We start from the raw sequence: 22,507 nt of genomic DNA, 5'->3' as shown, positions 1-22,507 counted from the left end.
TGACAGTATAGATACAATATATAGTTATCAAAACTGGGAGGAAATAAGGACACCTTATAAAAATATAAACTTGATTGCTATATAATTATTAACAGAAAATAAAGTAAAACAATGTTATTTCAAATTAGTTGTTAGGGGTGAGGAAAAGAAGCTTGATTATCTTAAGTATGCGACTCAAGTTTCTCATGATATAAAATGTGACTGTCAGAAAATCTGATGACAACCTGGTTTTTCTTCTCCCAGTGAGTTACTTGCTCTTTTTGCATAAATGTGGGCAAGGGATTTTTCTTTTAATTTAAAGATTCTGGATTGAGTTATCCAGATTTATGACATGATCTTTCAATTTAGAGTGCTTTTTCTTTTTTAATTTCAGGAATATTTTCTTGAAGTAGAATGCTTTGAATTTGTTCTCTTTCATTATTTTGGTTTTCTTAAAGGTATACAATTATGCATTATAAGAGTTTTTCCACCTTTGATTTATATTGTTCATTCTTCTATAATTTTCTTAATTTTAGCATATTTTATAATATTAAGTTATATTTTTATCTTTTTTGTGGGCATTTTTTCCTGAAATGTTTTCTCTGCCTGAAGGAACTTTATTTTGTTCCTTATTTTCCGTCCTCTTATAATCATTCTGTATTGGAATTAACTGACTACTTTTCTGTTGCTGCTCATTTTTAAGCCAAATGGGCTTAGTTAACATTTTGACAGAGTGATAGGTCAGGATATCTTTTCTAGTTTCATGGCCCTCAACTTTCTGGTTATTTTCATGAAGCTTCCACAAATATGAACTTACACTTTCTGAGACTTTGTCTCCCCTACTGTAGGAACTTCATCCCCTTGCCTTTTACCATGTCTACACTGACTGATTTAGATACCCTTCCCAGTAGTTTTTCCTAATTATAACACGTTTCCCCCAAAAGGCTTTAGACATTAGTTTCAGGAGTTCACAGGGCCTTGATTATGCATCAGCCTTTCAGACCTTACTGCAAACGCACCCCTGGTTCTTCTTTGAAATTTGGATGGGAAAAATATCTCCCAATTTCAGCTGTTCTTTTGCATGGACCCATCCTTCCCAATAACTTGGAGATATGGGAGATTTGAGTGTTTGCCTGTTATTGTGTCTCTCATTTGTCTTCTTGCTTCTTTGCTTCCTTTTGCCCAAGCGATAATACCACATGGCTCTTTCAATTGTCATTAGTTGGTCCTCGGCCACTTGTATTTTAAAAAGGTTTCATGGGGATTCCCTGTCACCTGGTTTTGGTATAGACATCATCTGTGAGTTTTTGGCTTTTCTGACTTACTTGCTTGATCTCTTCTTATGAGGAGGTTTGGGAAAACTGAAAACTACTTTGTTGCTACGTCTAACTCCCCAGAATTTCAAGAAAAACACATTTCTAATAGCACTGTAGATTACCAACTCGTATAAGATTTTTTCAGTTGGCACAAAGTTTGAAAATGGTCAATTCAAAATATAAAAGAAACAGAGTTTCAACAATTTTGGTAATTTTTGCATAGAAATTTCTTAGAGTGTGCCTCCAATTGCATATTTTTCAGAAAGTATCTTCCTTTGGTTTTTGTTTTCTTTAAATAGTGACAGGAAGGTGTAAGTTTTCAAAGTAGCTGATATTAAAAGTTAAATTTAAAATCTATAAAAGTTAAATTTAAAATCTACCCAAAGTAGAGGGTAGAAGGGGAGGAAAAGAACAAAACAGATATGACAAAAGTGAAAAGATATAAGAAAATACTTCAATGATTATAGTTAATCAAGATTCATGAAAACTATATTAATGCAAAAATTTCAATTAGCTTATTTTTCCCATTTAGTTATTTAGAACATTGGCAGGAAACACAGATTCATTATCTTTTCAAAAGACAAAGGATGGAATAGCCTTCCTTATATTTTTATTTTTCAGATACTTGTTCAGCACCAGGGTCAAACAAAATGAGAAAACAGATACAATATTCAGGAGATGATTATTAATTAGTTCTTGAAAATCATTTTCCTATAGTATTTCCTTGCAAGACTCCAGATTTTTCCAATTCATGATTAGGTTAGTCTACTTACTAAAAATTTAATTGAAATCATTTCTTGAGCTACAGTTTCTGAATATTTTAAAATTAAGTACAAGGAAAGGAGAAAAGATGGGTTACTGTGACAGAGTAAGTGGAGGACTTTGGCTACCATTACATCATTCTCTACATTTTGCTCTAAATTTGCATTTTGTATTACATCTACTGCTCAGCACAAATGTAATTAATGTCTTCTACACTAGTAGAAGTGTGTGCTACCCCTGCAGTCTCAGGAGCTTGGCTTTCTCCAGTCTTGTTAAAGGGAGTTGTTACAAAGATGATGGAAAAGAATGGCTGATAGTTAACTCTCTTTGTAACCTTTCATTCTCCCAAGAGGATAAAATCAATTCCCTCTCAGCGTGAAAAAAAGTGTGGATTTTTCCCATAGTCACTCACCCAGTCTGGATCTTTACCACAACCTCTTTGTGTAATACCCCTCCAGAGGGCATTACTCATGTCCTGCAAATGGCACTCCTGGGGTAGAACAGAGGCAACCTGCACAGCCATGAGCCATCTGCCCTAGCTGTCTATTAACAGACACAGTTCTTATGGGCATCATTATCCCCTGGAGAGACAGTGCTTAGTGCCCTCTAGAACCTCCTCTGTATATTTTGGTTTATTATGAAGTCTCAAGCTTTAGCCTAAATCTGGTGTTTGAGTATTTTCATTTGGGTATAATTTAAGGTTAAGTCCCTGATGTGGGCTAATTGTTTACATATTGAAACCTAATCACCAATGTGATGGTCTTAGGAGGTGGGGCCTTTAGGATGTGATTCAATCGTGAAGGCAGAGTCCTCACGGATGAGATTAGTGCCCTTATAAAGGAGACTCTAGAGAGTTTCTTTGCCCCTTCCACCATGTCAGGACACAGAGAAAGCATTCTCTATGAACCAAAGAGCACTCCCTCACCAGACAATCTACTGGCACCTTGCTCTCGGGCTTTCCAGACGGAGCAGCTGGAATGGACTAAGAACACATCCTTGTACGAATGTCTAAGACCTGGCTGGATGAAGGAGTGAATATTCTTGGGACCTGTTTTCAGGTAGGATGGAGGGAAGAGTAGTAGCTTTATGAAGAACCGTTAATAGAAATTTCACTAAATTTCCCCAACATACATTAAAATAGTAAAATAATTCACCTAATTAATCAGAGGATGCATTCCAACAGATGTATCCATTTTTTCAATAAATATTACGGAGTGACTATTCTGTCCTGGCCACTCAGCAGTGAACCAGACATGGCCTCTGCACTCACGGCATTTCTCTTGGTATACGTAGATAGACAACCTTCAACCCAGTGTGTTAAACGCTGTGGTAGAAGTATTAGAGAATGGCCTGAGAGCGCTGAGAAAAGACAGGTAATCTATACTGGAGGCTATGTAGGGTGAGAAAAGGATTCCAGAAACAGCTATCTCTCAGCTCAGACATGAAAGGTGTATAGAAGTTTTCCAGATGCAGGCAGGGTGGGAGTCGGGGGTGGGGATAGGTGTGGGAGAAGAGCATGGGATCAGGCAGGAGGATGAGGATGGGGTGGTGATATTCATCCATGTTTCTGTCTAATGTGAGCCAAGTACTGGATATAAATAGAATAAGATTTGGGCTCTGCCCCAGATGAGACCACAGATGGTGGAGGAAAGGAAGTTATAAACAAAAACCATTATCACAGATGTAATGCATATTATATTAAGGTTTGCACAGCCAAGGGTTTTATTAATTCTGTAGTGAGGAACGGCGCCTCCAGGGTAGACATGTGGGACAGAGGCACAAAATGCAGCATCTCCTCACCTTATCTGAGGGTGAACTCTGCACACCAGCCCTTGGCCCACCATCACCCTCAACCACTACTCTTCCAGATGCTCCTGCCAGAAGGAGTTCTGTTCCCAGATGACTTGTTAATCAGATTGTCACAGCGTTAGGTTTCTGGAACTCAGACATTTGATTTTAAATATTTTATAAGTTGAGCTACGACCCAGGCCATCCATGGCTGACTAGAAAGATCAACACGGTGAACTTCTCAAGTCATAACTGCAGCTTTGTAACTGAGAACTGTAATAATAAATGAAGATGTTAATGACCAAGCAAAGGAAAATGAAATCTTGCAATTTTTTTCTCTCCACTTTGGTCACATGACTACAGTAGATGAGTTTGGGCAGTGCCTTCTGTAGGGCACTGTGGTGAAATTCTCAGCCTTCTCACTAGATTGTTGCTTGGGGCACCCACAGAGCCTAGCTGCAAGCCTTGCTCCTAGTAGGCACTCAATAAACATTTGTGGAATCAGTACTAATTGACAAGTGAATGGATGTCTGAAAAATCTCACACTGTGGACATACTTTTGCCTATGGTCATTATCATGGGGAACAAAAGCACTGGACTCAGATGTGATGGCCAGACCCAATACACTGGCTGTGGCCCCCGAGGGAGAGCAGCTGTACCATGCTTCCCAGAGGAGAATGCAGTAAGTGGAAAAATTACTGATGGCCTTAGGAATAAACCCAGAGTTACGTGGTTTTAAATATCACTGTAATAACATGAATCTTTTTAAAAACTTATTTTAAACAAAATCAACATCATTTAAATTCAGCAAAAAGGAGTATTTATTTCATGAAGTGACACATAACAATTCCTTCATACGATTCAGCTGGCATTTCAAAAAATCTGCCAATAAAATTGAACCACGGATAGACAGTCAAGAGTTTATAGCATTCCACTAAATATACCAGTGACTTTGATTTTTAGAAGCAATGAAGTATTCAATCATTGTAGGGTTTTTAAAGCCATAAAAGTAGAGGGATAATTTTGGTTGGTATTTTTTTATATTTAAACACAGTTATTGCTATACTTCTCTTTAGATTTGGTAAACTAATTTCCTTTTCAGGCTTCGTAAAATGATAAGAAAGCACTTAAGATGCTACCAGCATTTTAAGATTATTTTCAAAGCCCAGGGCCATGTAGTTTGTCTCTATGCAACATAATTTGGGGGCTCAGCTAGAAGGCTCAGTGTTACAAACAAAATGTCTCCCAGGATTTTCATCACAACACTGACCCAGAAGGCTGCCCTGGGGCTCCACTCCATACTGTGCAGGACCCTCAGCCACTAAGGGGCCCAGCAGACACCTGGAGGTTTGGGAAGAAAGCACAAGGCAGTTATGTTTTCCTGAGCTCCTGGGCTGCAATGCTCTGGCCTCTTACTACGAGACTGTGCTTTTTACTTCCACTGCTTGCTGTGTTGGTCCACGCACTCCTCTCCTCCCCAGTTGGTCTGTTTTCCTTCTCATCTAAAAATTGCAGGATGAAAAAATACAGGCAATACCTACGTCTCTCCATGGATCTGCTTTAATAGATGACTCTTGTGCATTTGCTTCTGTCACACTAATTGCCGCAAATTGAATTGAGCGCATCTCCATCCAGGCAGTTAACACAGGCACAGCAGCTGAAGAGCTCTAATCTGATCATATCCTGAGGCCTCAGACTTCCTGGCACGTAGATTAGGAGCCCTACTGCTCTGTCACTGATCACAGCTTTTTCTCAAATGGCTGCATCATTAGATGACTGTAGGTTTATGCAAGAAAGACATTGGTCTGATAAGACTGTGAACTGAAGGATCAAACAACAGGGGGTCAAAGCCCTAAATAATATGGAGGTTCAGGAACCAAGTCTTAAGGGCTACCAGGACACCATTATGCTGTTACATACAAAGTCATACAGAAATGACTTCTGCTGTACCCTGTGTAAATCCACCACTCCTTAATAAGCTTCATTCATGTTCTCTCTTTATTATTGATGGTATCTTTGACATTTTACTGCTTTTGTAAGAACTCACCCAAAGAGTGCTAAATGTATATACTTAAAGAAATAGTTTCAAAGGTATTACTAGCATCTTTTATGTTTGAACACTAGGGAAAGAGCAGGGGATTACAGATTAATGTGGGTGCTGGCCAGGGCGCTGACAGTGTACAAGAAAGAGGCCACATCGAATTGCAAACCTGGGAATGAGTCTAAGGGATTCCCAGCCTAATTCCCTCATACTATAAATAAAAAGCCTGACCCAAAGATATTATATAAATGGCCCAGGAGCACACTGTTTATTTAATCATTCACTTGACAAATATCTAGCAAGTGCTTGCTTTCAGTTGAGACCAGATTTTTAAAATGGAGACTAAGACACTCACATTTTACCCCAAGAGTGTGCTGCCAAGTTTCCGGACATAACTTTTTCCTGGAAGGCCATTCCCTCCAGCCTCCACCTGCCTATTCTAATTTCTCACACATGATGTAGCTCAAAAGACTCTACTCATCCCTGAAGCTATTTCTGACTTCGAAGACTCCTTGTTTTGTGCCCCGTGCACTGTGTTTATACCCCAGTTATAGCATCTATCATCCCCACATGAGGACGTAGAGCCAAATTTGGGGCCAATCTCTGGAAAATGCAAAATGTCTCATAATACATCTTTTGTGTACTGATTCTTATCTTTATTTTCTTTTTAGTTCCTAGCCCTCATTTATTTTGTTTTATTTTATTTGTATCTTGTGATATTGTGGTTGTCATTATAAGCCCCGATGTACTTTATTTGAGAGGTAATGGTAGTATTGGGAAAAATCAGAGTCCGTATAATATTTTCACTTTCCCTCTTGTAGACTATGAGCTCCCTGAGGGTATAGACAATGTACTGTGATTAACACAGTGGCTGAGAAGGAAATAAAGTAGGTGGTGAATCTAGCAGCATAGAGTGAGATCAGACTGTCAGTGGTTTTGTTTGTCATGTTTAAAACTATTGACTTGAACTGAAAGTAGTGAGTAGCCGGTTGGGCTGACCTGATCAGATCTGTGCTTTAAACACAGGTGGATGGAAGCAAGTGAAACTATTGATAATACTTGCTAGGAGTCTATTACAACGGGGAAGAATGCAGTTGCCCAAAAGGGCAGAAGCAATGGGGAAGGGGAAAGGGAACACATTTGAAAGCTGCTCAGAGGAAGAATTATGGGGAGGGGACAGGGAAAAGTGAATGGAAGATGGAGAAATTAATGTTGATTAACTTGGTGAGTCAGCTCACAGAGGCAGGGAGAGGAAGCAAGATAGAGAACAGGATGCTGGGTTCATTTGAGGTCATGCTCATTTAGAGGTGCTGATGGGACTTGGTGGAAAGCCTAGTAGAGTGTTGAAAATACAGTTTTCATCTCTGCTGGACTGAAGTTACCAGTGTGGCTCAAGCCACAGGTGAGAGTTGAATTCATGTATAGAGAATGTAGGAAGAAGCTTAAGGGACACTTAAGAGGTGGAGAGGAGGAGAGATAGATAAGGAGAAAACCAAAGAGCTGGATAAAAACCAAGGGAAAAGGAGATGTTCTCAAAAACAGCATGAATGACATGGGGTGGGGGTGCGTGTAGCCAATAATATAAAGTGCCGCAGACCAGAGTCTAAATACACATACCCTTCAGCATCAGCAGATTCTCAGTGCTCCTCAACGTCCTTATTCTTGCCCTTGTTTGTTCTCACGGTTTTGCTTACGAACTTCACCACTTCTTTCCTCAAGTGTCCTATTCCATTCTCTCCCAGCTATTATTAGGAGATAAATTTCCCTTCTCCAACAACACTGGAAAAATAGAGCCTATCAAGTCTGAACTACCTAAATCTCTTACACCCTGATACATTCCTACTCCCAGCCCTAGCAAACCATCGCTTTGCTTCCATCTCTATAGACTTTTCCCCTGATGGGAATTCTGCATACTTGGAGTCACTGAATGTGTAGTCTTCCATGTCTGGCTTTTTTCACTTAGCATAATGTTTTGACGTTCACCCATGTTGGAGTGTGTATCAAAGGAACATTCCTTTTCATTGCTGAATGGTATTTCATTGTACCTTTTGTTTGTTCATTCACCAGCTGATGACATTTAAATTATGTCCTCTCTCATAACATACCCCACTCTATGTGCAGGCATCCATCTGGGCCCCGTGTACTGCCCCCATGGAGCTGGAAGGGCAGAGGAAGTGACACAGACTCGATGCCCATGATGTTTGCTGCACCACGAATAATAAACAGATATATAGCTTTGCGAAAGACCAATAAATATGTCATGGGGTCTCCATAAATAAAAAGTAGTTTATTTTCTTGGAAATGATGTGAAAAAGACCAACTGGATTATATAAGGAAGAAAGTGAGACCACGCAAGGCGAAAAGGGTTGTTGGACCAGAAGACAGTCTAGCTGCCTAAACGGAGAAGATCATTTACCTTTACTAATTCTCAGTTTTCACATCTGTGTGGTGTGGATACTGCTTTTCATTCTGCTTGTTCTAAAGCGTTGGCAATTTAAAAGAGGGAAATATACTAGGGTCTGTGAAAGAATTTTACCTAGCCTAACAGGTACAATGAACACCATCTGGGTGATGGGCACATTTTTAACCCTGATGCAAGCACTATGAAAGTGATCCACATAACCAAAAACATTTGTACCCCCATAATACTTTGAAATTAAAAAAACAAAATTAAAAAAATTTTTGAAAATTTTACAAAAAGAATTTCTTACTCTGTCACCCTGGCTAGAGTGCTGTAGCAACAGCCTAGCTCACAGCAACCTCAAACTCCTGGGCTGAAGCGATCCTCCTGCCTCAACCTCCTGAGTAGCTGGGACTGCAGGCACGCACCACCATGCCTGGCCAATTTTTTTCTATTTTTAGTAGAGACGGGGTCTGACTCTTGCTCAGGCTGGTCTTGAACTCCTGAGCTCAAGCGATCCTCCTGCCTCAGCCTCCCAGAGTGCTAGGATGACAGGCATGAGCCACCTCGTCCGGCCATATGTGAATTTTTGTTCTCAGCAATGGTGGGTTAGACAAGCCTCCAGGCAAGAACAAGGAAAACAAACTAAATAAAATATTTAAAAAAATTTTTTTGAAGACATCAGAGAGTTACCACAGGAAAAAAAAAAAGGCTTTAGGAACAAAGACTCATGAGAGAAGAAAAACCCAGCAGAGCAAAACTTGCCATCTGATGCCTCTGCCTTCTCTCTGAAGGCATTTACTGATTGTAACACAACAGCTGAGAAGCTGAACAAAGTTTCTGGCCATAACATAGTTGAGGGGACAGAAGCTGGCATTCAAGGTCTGTCAAGGAAGAAGAGCCCTGGTAAAATCCCCTGGCTTAAAGTTGGGACCTTTAAAGAGTAAAACTCTGTGAGCAAACTAACTGAGGAGCACACATGTGCATAGAGAGAAGTAAATCTCTAAGGAAATCAAGGGGAGTGGGTGGCAGGGAAAGAGGGCAAAAACCTACCTAATGGGCACAATGAACACTATCTGGGTAATGGGCACATTTTAACCCTGACTCGAGCATTACAAAAGCAATCCGTGTAACCAAAAACATTTGTATACCTATAACATAAATACTTTGAAAAAAACCAAAAAGACTTGACAAGAAGTAGACCAGCCACCAGGAAGCCCAGGTTTGAACTAGCTCAGTATGTGATTGTATTACAGTGATCTCTCTCTCACCTTAAATGACTGTCAGAGCAAAAGAAAATCTGCTCTTTCGGAAAATAACAGCATTCAAAGCCTCAAATTCTAAAATCTTTTCTATATGATGTTTGGCATTGTAACAGGCAAAATCAGGCAAGTAAAAGCACAAAAAGAATGCAGAAAAAAATTTAAAAATTTACAAGATATTCAGATACTGAGGTGACCAGGTAAGTATCAGGGAAAAAATTCTTTTGCTTTAATCAGAAGACTTTACAGATATGGCTAAATTAGTTGTCTTAAAATATATTTTCTGAAAAATAAAAATTGAAAATTTACTGTTAAAGCAAACCACTTCACACTTTGTCCACTTTAATAGCTCAATTAAATGATGTTGAGTTTTAAAGAGTTATGACCAGATTGGGAAGGATTAAACAGAAAACTTCTGGAGTTTTCTTCCTTCCATGATGTCATAATTGCATAGATTTATTTTTGTTTTGGACTTCTCTTGGACACAAAAAATCATGGATTTTATTTCAGAATTTCTAGTTGGTTGTCCTATATACTTTACTATTTAAATTCTACATGAAACAGCAGATTTTAATTGGATTTTGACTACGTTTATTTATTGTAAGCCTCATAGAATGGATTTTTTGCTAATTAAATAGAACCATTTTGACTATAATGGGCTCATATAGTTATTTATTTGACGACTATTCTATTAGTTCATTCATTATGTACTATTAGAGTCACCATTAGACCAGAAATAAATTCTTATCATCACAATTAAATAAATTTGGTTTTGACCTAAGTATGAAAAAAAGAGACCACATTATGATTTTTTAATTCTCAACAAAGAAAACAATGGGTAATAAATAATGCAGGATATATTTTCAGTTTGTTACAATTTAAAGATAACTGTAGAATTAAGTAACTTAATGGAGAGACCAAATTCTTTTCAGCTACGTCAATGATATGGATGACAACACTCAGAGAAAAAAAAAGTCTGTCTAGAAAACCACTAGAGTTTATAGAGAGGTTCAGTGCTTACTAGCTGTCTGCCATTCCTTAGATGTATTCTGTTACATCTGAATATTTTATCCATTTACCTCTGCTAATGAAATTTATCAATAGCATTGAGTTTTACATTTTTATCTAGAGCTGAATGAAATTTCATCTCAAATTCTTTCATGGAAGAAAGGTTGGGAAGAATGGAAGGAGAGACCTTTGATTCCAAATTAATTCAAACAAATAGAGGTAGGTAAGTAAATAGTAAGCGCTATTGGTAGATGATCACTTCAATGTGACATTCCTGACCTGCAATTATTTACAATTAAAAAAGAAGAGATTTCTCTCTGATAGACTATATCAGCAGAGAAATATGCAAGGTCTCCTTAGAGAGACTTCATGGCCCCAAAGCCAGCAGGATCTTGACTATAAACTGACTCTATTAAAGTACCAAAACAAGGATTATGTCCATGAAAAAGAGTCAGCTGAAGAGGTGTTACAAAAAGAGCCATTATAGGCAAATTTTGGCAATACCCAAATAAGCTGGTCCAGAGGAGTCTTGTCTAAGCACATAGGAACATGATGGTTTTAGAACAAGACTACCCTTATAGTGGACCATAGTTGTCTAAGCTTTCTTAGCAGCATACAATAGTTTCAAATTCATTCTGAGATTCAGAGAATTTAAGTAAATTATTCTATTAATAGGTTAGTTATTCATCCTTGGGTGGTAGAGTTAGGATTCAGAACTGTGAGTCCAACTATCTAGCAAACAACTGCCACCAGAACTATGTCTTTAGGTTCTCATTATTCTTAAAATATGAAAATAGTCAAAATGTTACAATTTTAGAAGTCTAATATTTTGTTTAACCTGTTCTGAGGAAATTTCAACATGCACATGAGCAAAATTATACAACTGTTAAAGGTACATATGTAGTTCTAATCAAGCTGGGCCATTTTGCTGCTTCTCACCTGAAGATCCAAATCTTCAGGTAACTTTAAAAACAGACAGTACTTTTGAAAAACAATATGAATACTTTTTAAAGCTCTTGAAAATGCAGAAAATTCAACTAGGTGGAGTGGGGGTAGGAAGGAAGGTATTTTAGCCCATGCAGGCTGTTATAATAAAATGCCATAAACTGAACAGCTTACAAACAGCATACGTTTATTTGTCTTAGATCTGGAGTCTGGTAAGTCCAAGATCAAGGCACCAGGGGATTTGGTGTCTGGCAAGGGCCCACTTTCTCATAGAGAGCACCTTCTCCCGTGTCTTTACATGGTAGAAAGCAGAAGGAAGCTCTCTGGGGCCTCTTTTACAAGCGCACTAATCCCATTCATGAGGGCTCCACCCTATGACCCAACCATCTCATCTCCTAACACCGTCACCATGCGGGTAGAATTTCAATATGAATTTGGGGGTAGGGGGAACACAAACTTTCAAACAATAGCAGAAGGGAGGAGTGTTCATCTTCCAACAAAATCAAAACTAATTCATTCCCTTTAGAAATCTTTCTCCTCAGAGTCCATTCATTGCAGCAGTTGCTCATTCATCAATCAGTCAGTAAATACATAAGGAGCCTTTACAGTGATCCAGGCTTTCGGGCTATTATCAGTGGTTCTCTCTTTCTTTTGTCTTCCCCGTAAACTGCAGCCCACTTTTATCCCATCCTTTAACCAAGACCTTTCTATCAGTGCACAGCATCTTATTATTTCTAATATACACCTATTTAGTCTCTTTGTCTTCTTCCAATTCCATTCTTTCTTGATTACCTGACGACTGCAACAAAAGGTTTCCAAAAGCCCATCAAGGCAAACATAGAATTCTCCTGAGAAGGTGGAGAAGTTGGAATAACTATGCGAACCCAAAGCTTGTGTGTCTTGTACAAATAGTTTGCCTATATTACACTCTGCCAGATTTTCCATTCCCAAACCTCTGCCTCTAGTGATGAACATATGAACAGAAAACCAAAATTGGCAATAATTGGCTAAAACAGAAGATGTTTTACTCTGTAATGTGGAACTCTTTATATATATTACTAAAGAAAGTTTAAAAATAATCATTTAAAGAGCACTGATTTTTATGAGCTTTTGGATCATAATAGAAAACATTGTTATAGTACATGTTTAACTTTCTATAATTTTTATAAATATGATCTTAGAAATTCTATTTTTTATTGAGGAGGTTAATGTTTGCAAAGGTAAATATTGTAGTGTTTTTCTTTTTACTCACTAAACATTCCAAGTTTGCATCTACCTATATCATATTGAATACTACCCACCTTCCTTCGACATTCTTCTTTAGATTTATTTTAGTAGAATTTATCAACTAGTATAAACTGTCATTATAAAAATTTCAGCAGAAATTTCCTTTAGGTTATTTTTTGGTGGGCAAAAGCAAATCTTTCTGTGGTTAGATTTTTCAGGACCAACTCACCTATCAAACAGTTCTCCTCCTGTGACGAGTTCTAGGACCAGACTGATTTCTGTAGGGGTTTCAAATATCTCTTTAAGTTTTATCTGGGGAAAAATATAAAAAAAAAAAAATCACAAATTTCTTATTTCCATCTTTCTTGGAAATAGCTAAAGCTATGGCTAAAACAACACTCTGCAATAGTAATATGTTGTTAATAAAGGTTCCTCATTCTATTAACAGTATTAAGAAGCTATTTGGTACACTTTCTGGGTTGTTGATTTTGTCAGTTACCTCATTTTTTTCAAAGGTCCTATAGAATTTTGACTTTTTTTTCTTTTGACAATTAAAAAATCCCTGCCTTAGAAACACTTCCTCACTTTTCTAAATTATCCCAATTTCTGAATTGCTCCCCAATCAAAAACAAAAACAACAAAACTTCCTAAACCATTTGAAGCCATCGTGATTGAGAGAAATGGAAAATGTCTCTTTCTCCTGGAAATGAAGAACTTGGAATCAGGGGTCTGAGGAGGGCAGGACCAGGTTAAAGTCTGTATGTAAAAGATACCCCTCAAGAACTAAAAAGTTGTTGGTGTATAAAGTGTCCTCGGAAATATAGTGGTGGCAGTGATTTGATTGACCATAACAGGGTTTTCTTCACATTCAGAGAATCCAACCAATTGGGGTATTTTTCTTCATACATCTGGGAATCTAGTCGCCTGGACTGAACTATGTTTGAGGAAGATTCCATGTTGACTTCTCTTTGGAAAGAAAAGAGATGGGTAATGTAAAAGTAGTGACTTTTATTAATTGATTACCCAAAGCCCTTTCCTCCTACTTTATTAAAAACAGAACACAAATTTTGTTCAGGGAAGCAAGGTGCCTCGCCCCAGGGCATAAATCATGAATGACCTAAGCCACTAATTTCCCAGCCTCCATGCAGTTAAGGGTGATCTTGTGACCAGCCTTGGCCAAAAAAATTTGAAGAGAATTCTGCCGTAGCAATTTCTGAGAAAGCTTTTTCTCTTCTCATCAGACTCTGCTGGTGAGACTTTTGCATCTACTTCCTGTCTTGAAGATAGACCTGAAGTCTATCTTGTGACTCTTGTGGAGCAGCCATTTTAGGCCCAGGAGGGAAAAACGTGAGGGTGAAAGTCAACGCACTGAGGACGGCAGAACCAAGGACGGTGTCTGGGTCCTGGGTGGCGTCACTGAGGAGCTGAGCTGGTGCTAGAAGCTGCCTGCCTTCTGTTGCTTGTAACATAAGAAAAATATTTGTTTAGACTACCATATTCAAGTTCTCTGCTATTTATAGCTGAATGCATCCCTAACTCATATATTCAGTTTTAAGCCCTTTGCCTTGAGCCTAAGCATCCTCCTAGACATCACAGCTTCCTCAGAGAAATGAGCAAAATATTTTCTTTAAGTAGATGGCTTAATTCATAAAAAAACAACTCGCAGCCTGAAAATGATTTTGTTCTTTTTCACTTCATTGGTTCGAGAAAGCATTTCACTAGACCTTTTCCTCAGAGGCTTTGTCTGGACATAGCCTGAAGCGGAGCTTCTGAGGACATTTTATTTTCCCCATTCAAGTACATCGTTTATTTGCATCTTCACATTGTTCTCGAAGCAGATCTTCTCTCAAGGGAGACTGAAATGACTCTGGAAAGCAATACATTTTCTTCACAGGCTTTTTCACCAATGGCATAATAATAAGCTAGGCACACAAAAGAAGGGAAAAGCCAGTGTTTTATTAGAGTGAAACAAAGCTCTTCCATTTTTATCCTTTTAAGCATAAAAATGAAGATGGTATATATGGCAGAGCTGTCCATTTTGGAACTTCTTCAGGGCTATTATGTGTAAGATTTATTCAGCCAAGGAATTGAAAATGTGATGAGATGAGGCCATGGTGGCCACTAGTGGTGGCAGAATCCCCTTCTCATTGTCAGCATAGACAGTGAAGGACAAAGATCTCATACAGCTTTGGAAATTATTTGAAATAGTAGGTTAAAAACCACTTACAATGTTTGGATGTGAGAGGCGAAGAAGAACTCCTATTTCAGTTCTTACGATTTTTTTGTCCACCTAAAAAGCAAAATAAAAGAGATAAACTGAAAGGAACTCCTCCCTTAGAAATATCTTCACTGTAGCAGAGAATCAGAACAGCAATGACTACCTGGGTGAATCACATAATTGGCAGAGGCTAAATCCTACGCTTTTTTCTTGTGTCTCCTTCCTCCGTTCCTTTTCAGCTATATGCCCTTCCTCTTTGCTTCAGGCATGAGGTAGAGCCAGCAACTAGCATGAATCACAACTTGTCAGGCTCCTTGCATGGTGTCTTCCCTCCTTTCTCATCAAAAGTCATCATCATCACCATCACCACGAAGGCACAAGTTCATCTCAACCTATCCCTCTTCGTTCTCTTCCTTTCTTATATGGAATCTCTGTCTCCACCCCAGTGGAGCTGTCAATCACTTCACCTGCCTTCCTCACACAGAGATGATGCACAACCCAGCCTAATCAATCGGAGTACCCTGTTCCCTGGCCATAGTGATAACACCAGGGATGTCTACCAGATTCATGTCATCCCCATTAGGGTCCTCTCCAGAAATTTTGCTCAAACAATCAAGAAAGAGTTATTCTCTTTTTCTCTGAAATTGTAAGAACAAAAGAGGATAGAGTCAGCTGCTACCAGTGACCATTGTTTATACCATGTGGTGACCACTTTAGTAAAAATGAAGCCAACACAGGAAAAAAACACTGCAGGGATAGGAAGAAAAAGTACTGTGGATATAATATAATTCAATAGCCTGGATTCAGTTATGCATAACTTGTTTTGCCCTTTGAACTTTCTAATTATATGAGCCACTAAATTTCCTTTTTCTGCTTAAGTTATCTAGAGTTACTTTCTGTCACTTGCCATTAAAAAACCCTAGTTTACCTTTACCACTTGGTCTGTTTGGGATAATGGCCATTTAGTTTAGTATATTTCAAAATTAGGGATGCTCCCTCTCTCTAGGCCAATGATTGACTCTTTTAATCACAATGAATGAGCTGGCCTTTCAGATCTCTAAGAGTCATATACTAGACAGAAAATTTTTAGTGTCCTCTTCTACCAACAAAATCCATCAAAACAATATACAGATAGAAACCTACATTCTTACTGTGGTTTCCGCCATCTAAGCTGTCCAGAACCCTTAGACTAACAGAGTTTGTATGATTTTAGAAATGAATATGAAGAAGTTTATGTGCAATTCACAGCCAAACTCTGTGGGCAAGAGACTGCTTCAAATGGTGAATGGGTTCTACTCTTTCAGTTACTTATCCAAAGGAAGAAAGAGTTGGCCTTAGGAGAAATCCAATCCCATTTCAATGGCAATAACCAATCACAACTTTCAGATGATGAAGAACAACATCCATTTACTTAATTTTTATTCTCTAATGAAAACATTAACTTTCAAGGACACATTCTTCAAAGCAAAAAAGGAATTTTACAAACTTTATATGTTCTTTTCCTTGCTTGTAACATATAAATATATTTTACATTTATTTTCTCTGGCAAATATAATTTTGCCAGACCCTGGAGTACCTTAATTAAAGAGAGCAGTCACCATTTATAAATGCTTTTAGCTTTTATGAGGAGAAAATGTTTACAAGGAGATGGTAAAGAGCTTCTATCCCAATAAGAGATTTCTCAAGAGTCTATTTCATCATTGTACCTAATAAAGCATTAAATGGCCATATAGTCATTATAAGACCTCTTAAACTATAATAAAAGTTTTGGTCATTGATGTAGGCAATTAGGAGGCTCCGGATGTTGTAACAGATTTTTGCCAAAGAAAATCAAACTATTAAAATCAACTTGCAATACTACCAAACAAAAACGGATGCCAGTCAGTGCAACCCAGCACACTTCTTAAAATATTCATAACCATCCCAATTAAAAATATAGCATCAGCTATAAATTCTGACTAAGAAGGGGATGAAGATATGATCTGTGCATTTCAATACCTGACAACTAATACTAAGTAGTTACATAAGAGAGAAGATTCATTGTGAGCAGAGAAAAGCAAGTTGGTAAGAAACAACCTAACTCAAGTGACTGCACATCCAGTTGATAGGCTCGGGGTCTAAAGGAAGACACACATATTGATACATCCAGTGCTTACGACTCAAGAACTTTGGAAGCTGTTTTACCAGTCTTCCTCAAACACTAAACTATAGCTACTTTGAATGATTCACACTACATATTGACCAAAATTCTTTTAGTTGCATGCGACAAACACCCAACTCAAACTCACTTAAGACAAAAAGGTAATTTATTGGCACATGTAACTGGGAAGTCGGAGTGGATCTATCTACACACACAGCCAAAATCAGAGGTTCATACTCAATAAATCTCTCTCTCTCCTCTTCCTATTTTCCTCCTCTTTCTTCTCTCTCTCTTTCTCATCTTTCTTCTTTTCTCTCCCTCTCTCCTTTCCAAATGGCAGGAAACAAAGCCATAGAAGCTCCAAGCTTATATTCCTCAGGCTCACATTTCAAAGCGAAGAGACTCTTTCTCTCTCCATCTATCTAACCTCAATTAGCGTCCTTCTTGGCCTTGCTTGTTTTCTGTGCCTACTCTTGTATGTAGGAGACCTATAACTGTGACAAGGCCAAGCATGCGTCAGGAGCCCTCTCCTTTGACCACCATTGAGGGAACTGGGAGGCTTGGTTCTGAAGAATGGATGTGGGTAGACACTGAAGACTCCCTTACTGTTTGCTTTTAATATTTGTTCCCCCCTTTTCACATTTGCATAAGATCATGAAGTATTACTTTTTCTGATTCTTCCATGTCCCAGACTAATCAATAAATAATTAACAATTATTCATTTGTAATAACCCTTGCTACCAGTAGATTTAATATTCAAGGTTTTGACCACATACTGGTATCCCAAATGGGCCCTATCAAATAGTAATTTAGAATTTTTCCTAGAAACTCTTTTGAATCCAAACTGAAAAGCTGAAGTAGGGTAATTGCTTAGCTGGCGAATAAGCCTAGCAGACTGCCTCGCATACGTACTTCCATTCTGCTATGTTATTCTATAATTCTTTACAGTAACCTTGGTAATTGTTTTGCTCTTACTATTAATAGTAATATAAGTTGAAGAAAAGCAAAGAAGTCTAAGAAAATGATAGCTTTAGCCAATATGAAAGTTTGGAGTAGAAATTAGGATAAAGACGTTCATGAAATCTATGTGTTTTGTGGGATAGAAGTGAATATAACTTGCATCATATTGTCAAAATACTTGAGGCAGAGAAAACATAAAAATGTATTTAAAAGCAAGAAAATGTGTTCAATGGAACTGGAGATTCAAGGATCCCTGAAGGAATAATGACATTTATATATAATGAATGTATAGTACATACTAAGGGTCTGACATAGGCTTTATGTGCTCAGCTCCATATTAAACAATTGGGACATATAAAAAAAATATGGTCTTTCCCAGAAGTAGATTACAGTCTAATTTGGGGGATCAGACTCATCTACATAATATTATCAGAATATAATGAAGGACAGTAAAGGAAAAATGCAAGTTATGAACAAGTTTTGTTTTAAAAGTTTCATTGTTATAGTGGAAGATCATTTTTCTGAGTCTAAATACTGCTCACATTCAAACAGTGGGCTTATTCCAAATTTTTAAAATGCCTGATAATGAAGAATGATTTGCTGGATTTTGCACAAGGTACATAAAGATGGTGTGATATGTGGATTGCTAGTGGCCGGTCAGTGATACCAGGCAACGGAATCATGGGATATAGACAGCATAGTCCAGGAGGTAGTGGAGTAATAGAACAAAGCTCAAAAAGTTCTTTAACGTAGTGAAAAAATTATAAATGTCATGAAAATTTGCTATTGAGCAAGACATTCAATACCCACTTGTACCAAATGTGAGAACTTTGAAAAAGAGAGGCATTGCTAGAACAGTCAGATGACAAGAACAGATCTCGTCTAAAGAGCTCTTCCTCACTTTCTATTTCAGTTTTTGCAGATGCTGTTGAAGAAAATTCTGATACAGAATATTTTTATCACCATCTTCTCCTCACATCAACAAGGGTTTCCTTGCTAATACAAAATGAATGTATTTAATATACTTGTCATTATTGCACAATTCTTTAAAACATTTTTGTGGACATGGGTGTCCCTAAAATAAGATTCTTAGTATTAGGATTTATTTTTCTCACTGCACATTTAGGGTTTATGTAATATAGGTCTTTCCTCCATCTTCACATATTTCTGATGAATGTAAAATGATAACAGGTAGTGGGATCCTTTAATTTTTTCACATGATGTATTTATGTTAAACAAATATTTTCTAATATAAATAAACATTTTGTAGAAGTTTATTTCTTACCATGTTATGTAATACATATTACATATTGGGATGCCTTTTCGTTTTAGTTCTTTGAGAGTTAAATTATCCAAACTCTAAAAATACCCAGAACAGACCAGATTGCAAAAAGTCTGGGCTAGCAATCCTCTAGTGTAATCATTTGCTTTGAATTCAGAATTAACTTTTCTTTAAAAACAATTTTTAAAACAGTAATTATTTTTACAGTATACTCTATATTATTGTCTCAACACAAAATGTGGTCTCAACCCCTTCCAGGTCCCTTAGACACTCTCAGGGCTTATGTGAAGTTCTCCCTTTTCCATCTGCACATCTGAGTGAAGCCAGATTTTTCATATACATCAGCCCTCCTTATCCATGGGTTCTGCATCTCAGATTCAATCAACCATGGATTGAAAATATTTTTAAAAATAACAATACAACAAAAATGATACAAATAAAAAATGCAGTAAGCAACTTTATATAACATTCACATTGTTTTAGGTACTATATTTAAAGTATAGAGGAGGATGTGTGTAGGTTACAGGCAAATACTACACCATTTTATAATCTAAGGGGCTTGAGTGTCCTCAGATTTGGGTATCCACAGGAGTCCTGGAACAAATCACCCACAGATACTGAGGGAGGGAGGACTGTACCTCAAACAAAACAACAAATCACAATAAATTGAATGCAGAAATAGATGAGAATCAACCTGCATTCTATGAAGCCAGATAGTAAAGAGATCTGCAAACCAATGCCACTCTTTTCACTAAATATTTTTTATTTTGAAAAATGTAGGTATTTTCATTAAAATGTTATTTATGTTAAAATGGTTTTATTATTGTAATTTTAAAAATTAATTAAATATTTTTAAATGTCTCAATTTTAATCTCTGGTACAGTATATATGCATAGTTATTTGGGGTTCTCGATAATTTTGCCAGTATAAAGGGCTCTTAACACCAAAAACTTTTGAGAACCACTACTCCAGAAAATTTAACATTGTACATCTCAAAATAGAATAGAAAGAAGGGAAAAAAGAAAGAAAAAATGCTAGTAATAACAATTTAAATGACAAAAATGTGAGTACAGTCTCATTCTTGCTCCCTTGGATGCTGGAGCCCAGGTTGAATAACATGTAGGTCATGGCTTGGTGGATGCTGAGGAGGATGAAGCAAGAATCTTAGAGGAAGGAATTTAGGGAAAAGTGGAGCAGAAGCTCCATCAACCCAAAGAGGGCAAACAGAGTGATAAAACCCGGACTGGAATCAAAGTGATGATGACCAAGGAAACCAGCAGGGATGAAGGTGAAAGGGAGAAGTGGACAAAGGAAAGTGGACAGACAAGTGGCTGAGAAGCCAAGGACAAGACCATGCTGAGGCCAGGAAATACTTCCCAGAGGGGTAAGCTGAGGGCCATTTGTTGTGTTTTTGAAAGGAAGTCTGAGAGCTTCCTAAGCAGCCCTGCTCTCAAGGGTAGTTCTCTCCAAAAGTGTCTCCAAGGTCACACAGGTGTGTGTCTTAACAGCTATCTCATCTCAACTTTCCCAGTATTCCTCTCGTTCCAGAAAGTAGTGTTTTTCTCTCACTTCTGAATTCCTCTTCAAACTCCTGGAGAGCCCAGTAGAGAGTCTGAGCTCTCACATTGCCACTCAGAATGAGTAATATTTTCCTAGAAAATAACTGTCAAGCAAGCCACAGAAGTCAATGGGCAGCTATCTGAACAGTCATTATTGCCACTTGAAATTAGCTTCCAAGTGGTACCATAATTAGCAACTTGAGAAACATCAACAGATGGCTTTAACAAACCAAGAAGACGACAATATTGAAAACCCTAAGACATACCTTTAGCATTTACAAAATACTTTGAAGAATGGTAGTTTTTCATTACTATCAATCTATAATTATAAAAATATATTTTATTAAAATCCTAACTTAGGGGATATATTTTAGCCCAGGTTCCCTAGAAAACAGAGAAGAGGCAACGATCACTGTTCTGGTGTCTTATTTGGCAAACCTAACACAGTGAGAGTGTGGAGAAAGGGAAGGGTGGAAAAGTGGGAGGCGACAATGCAGTCAGCACACTGGCTACTGCATCGCAATGAGCAGTAAAGACGTACAGCAGGCCATAAGGGCAGCTGCACCCAATAGGCAAATGCTCCTTCTCCAGAGAGACTGTACCAGGCCACCACGCCTTGAAGAAGTCCATGGAAAGAGGGGAAATTTACCTGCTCAGGAAGCTCCTTCTTTTATCTCCCTTTGGTGAAATTTGGCCCCATGGGTTAATTTTTCCATACTTCTGGGAGGCATGTGCTGTCTCTGTGGCAGTCACTTGTGATGGCATATTCCTCCTCAGAAGATGTCATATTCCATTCAAATCCAAAAGTAGCTGGAAGAGCCAAAATTTTCAGGTGTGTGGCTGATTGACCCAGCTGCATGAGGTGGCCAAAGGGCATTCGGTGCCCCTGGCCTGCGTAGCAGGTGGGCAGAAAGAATCTGAGGATGCCCATTGGTTTTGTCCAATCACAGTGCCTTCTGGAGTTTGCATAGTTGGGGCTATGGCTCGAATGCATTTCCCCAAAATTCATATGTTGGAAATTTAATTGCCATTGTAACAGTAATAAGAGGTGGGGCCTTTAAGAGGTGATTGGGTCATGAAGGCTCTGCCTCCATGAACAGATTAATGCTTTTATACTGGGAGCAAGTTAGTTATCACGGGAGTGGGCTCCTGATAAAAGAACATGATCAGCCTCATTTTTCTCTCTGACTCAAGTGCTTGCTCCTGTCTCCCACCTGTCCACCATGAGATGACCTTCAGCAGATGCCGGCATCACGTGCTTGGACTTCCCAGCTTCCAGGACCAGGAGCCAAATACATTTATGTTTATTATTCAGTCTGTGGTATTCTGTTATAGCAACAGAAACAGACTAAGACACTAGGTAAAATAAATTGGAAGCAGAATCACAGTCCTGCTTCTCTAATTTGTGGTGTTTTATTGCTCATCAGAAAGAGCTTTGTCTTCCACTTATATTATTTGTATCATTGCTCTAGTTGCCTACATGAAATGGATAATCATGAAATGACTTGGGCACATGAGGTTTTTCTGTAAAGCCTTGCTTTAGCTCCTCTAAAGTTCTCTAAGCATTCTAATGGCTTTTGATATACTGTCAATATAAAACATACTTTTTGAAGATTATA

The 22,507-nt window shown here is 38.0% G+C and overlaps 1 protein-coding gene across 5 annotated transcripts in view; it reads right to left on the bottom strand.

Annotated features, from left to right (window-relative positions):
- CAMK4 (calcium/calmodulin dependent protein kinase IV) overlaps positions 1 to 22,507 on the bottom strand; it is a 218,511-nt gene that overhangs the window by 70,697 nt on the left and 125,307 nt on the right. For 2 of the 5 annotated variants that reach the window (XM_045566341.1, XM_045566345.1), the window contains exons 3-4: positions 14,957 to 15,019; positions 12,959 to 13,041 (exon numbers count right to left, since the gene is read on the bottom strand). In XM_045566341.1, coding sequence (XP_045422297.1) covers positions 12,959 to 13,041; positions 14,957 to 15,019 — 146 coding nt within the window. Of the gene's footprint in view, positions 1 to 3,857; positions 4,119 to 5,382; positions 5,565 to 12,958; positions 13,042 to 14,956; positions 15,020 to 22,507 lie in introns of those variants that run through there. The other 3 variants (XM_045566342.1, XM_045566343.1, XM_045566344.1) reach the window with 3 other exon arrangements.

This window comes from Lemur catta, chromosome 12 (genome assembly GCF_020740605.2).
Source record: "Lemur catta isolate mLemCat1 chromosome 12, mLemCat1.pri, whole genome shotgun sequence".
Classification (NCBI taxonomy): domain Eukaryota; kingdom Metazoa; phylum Chordata; class Mammalia; order Primates; family Lemuridae; genus Lemur; species Lemur catta.
The sequence above is the reverse complement of the archived record's forward strand: the minus strand, read 5'-3'. Positions and strand labels throughout refer to the sequence as shown.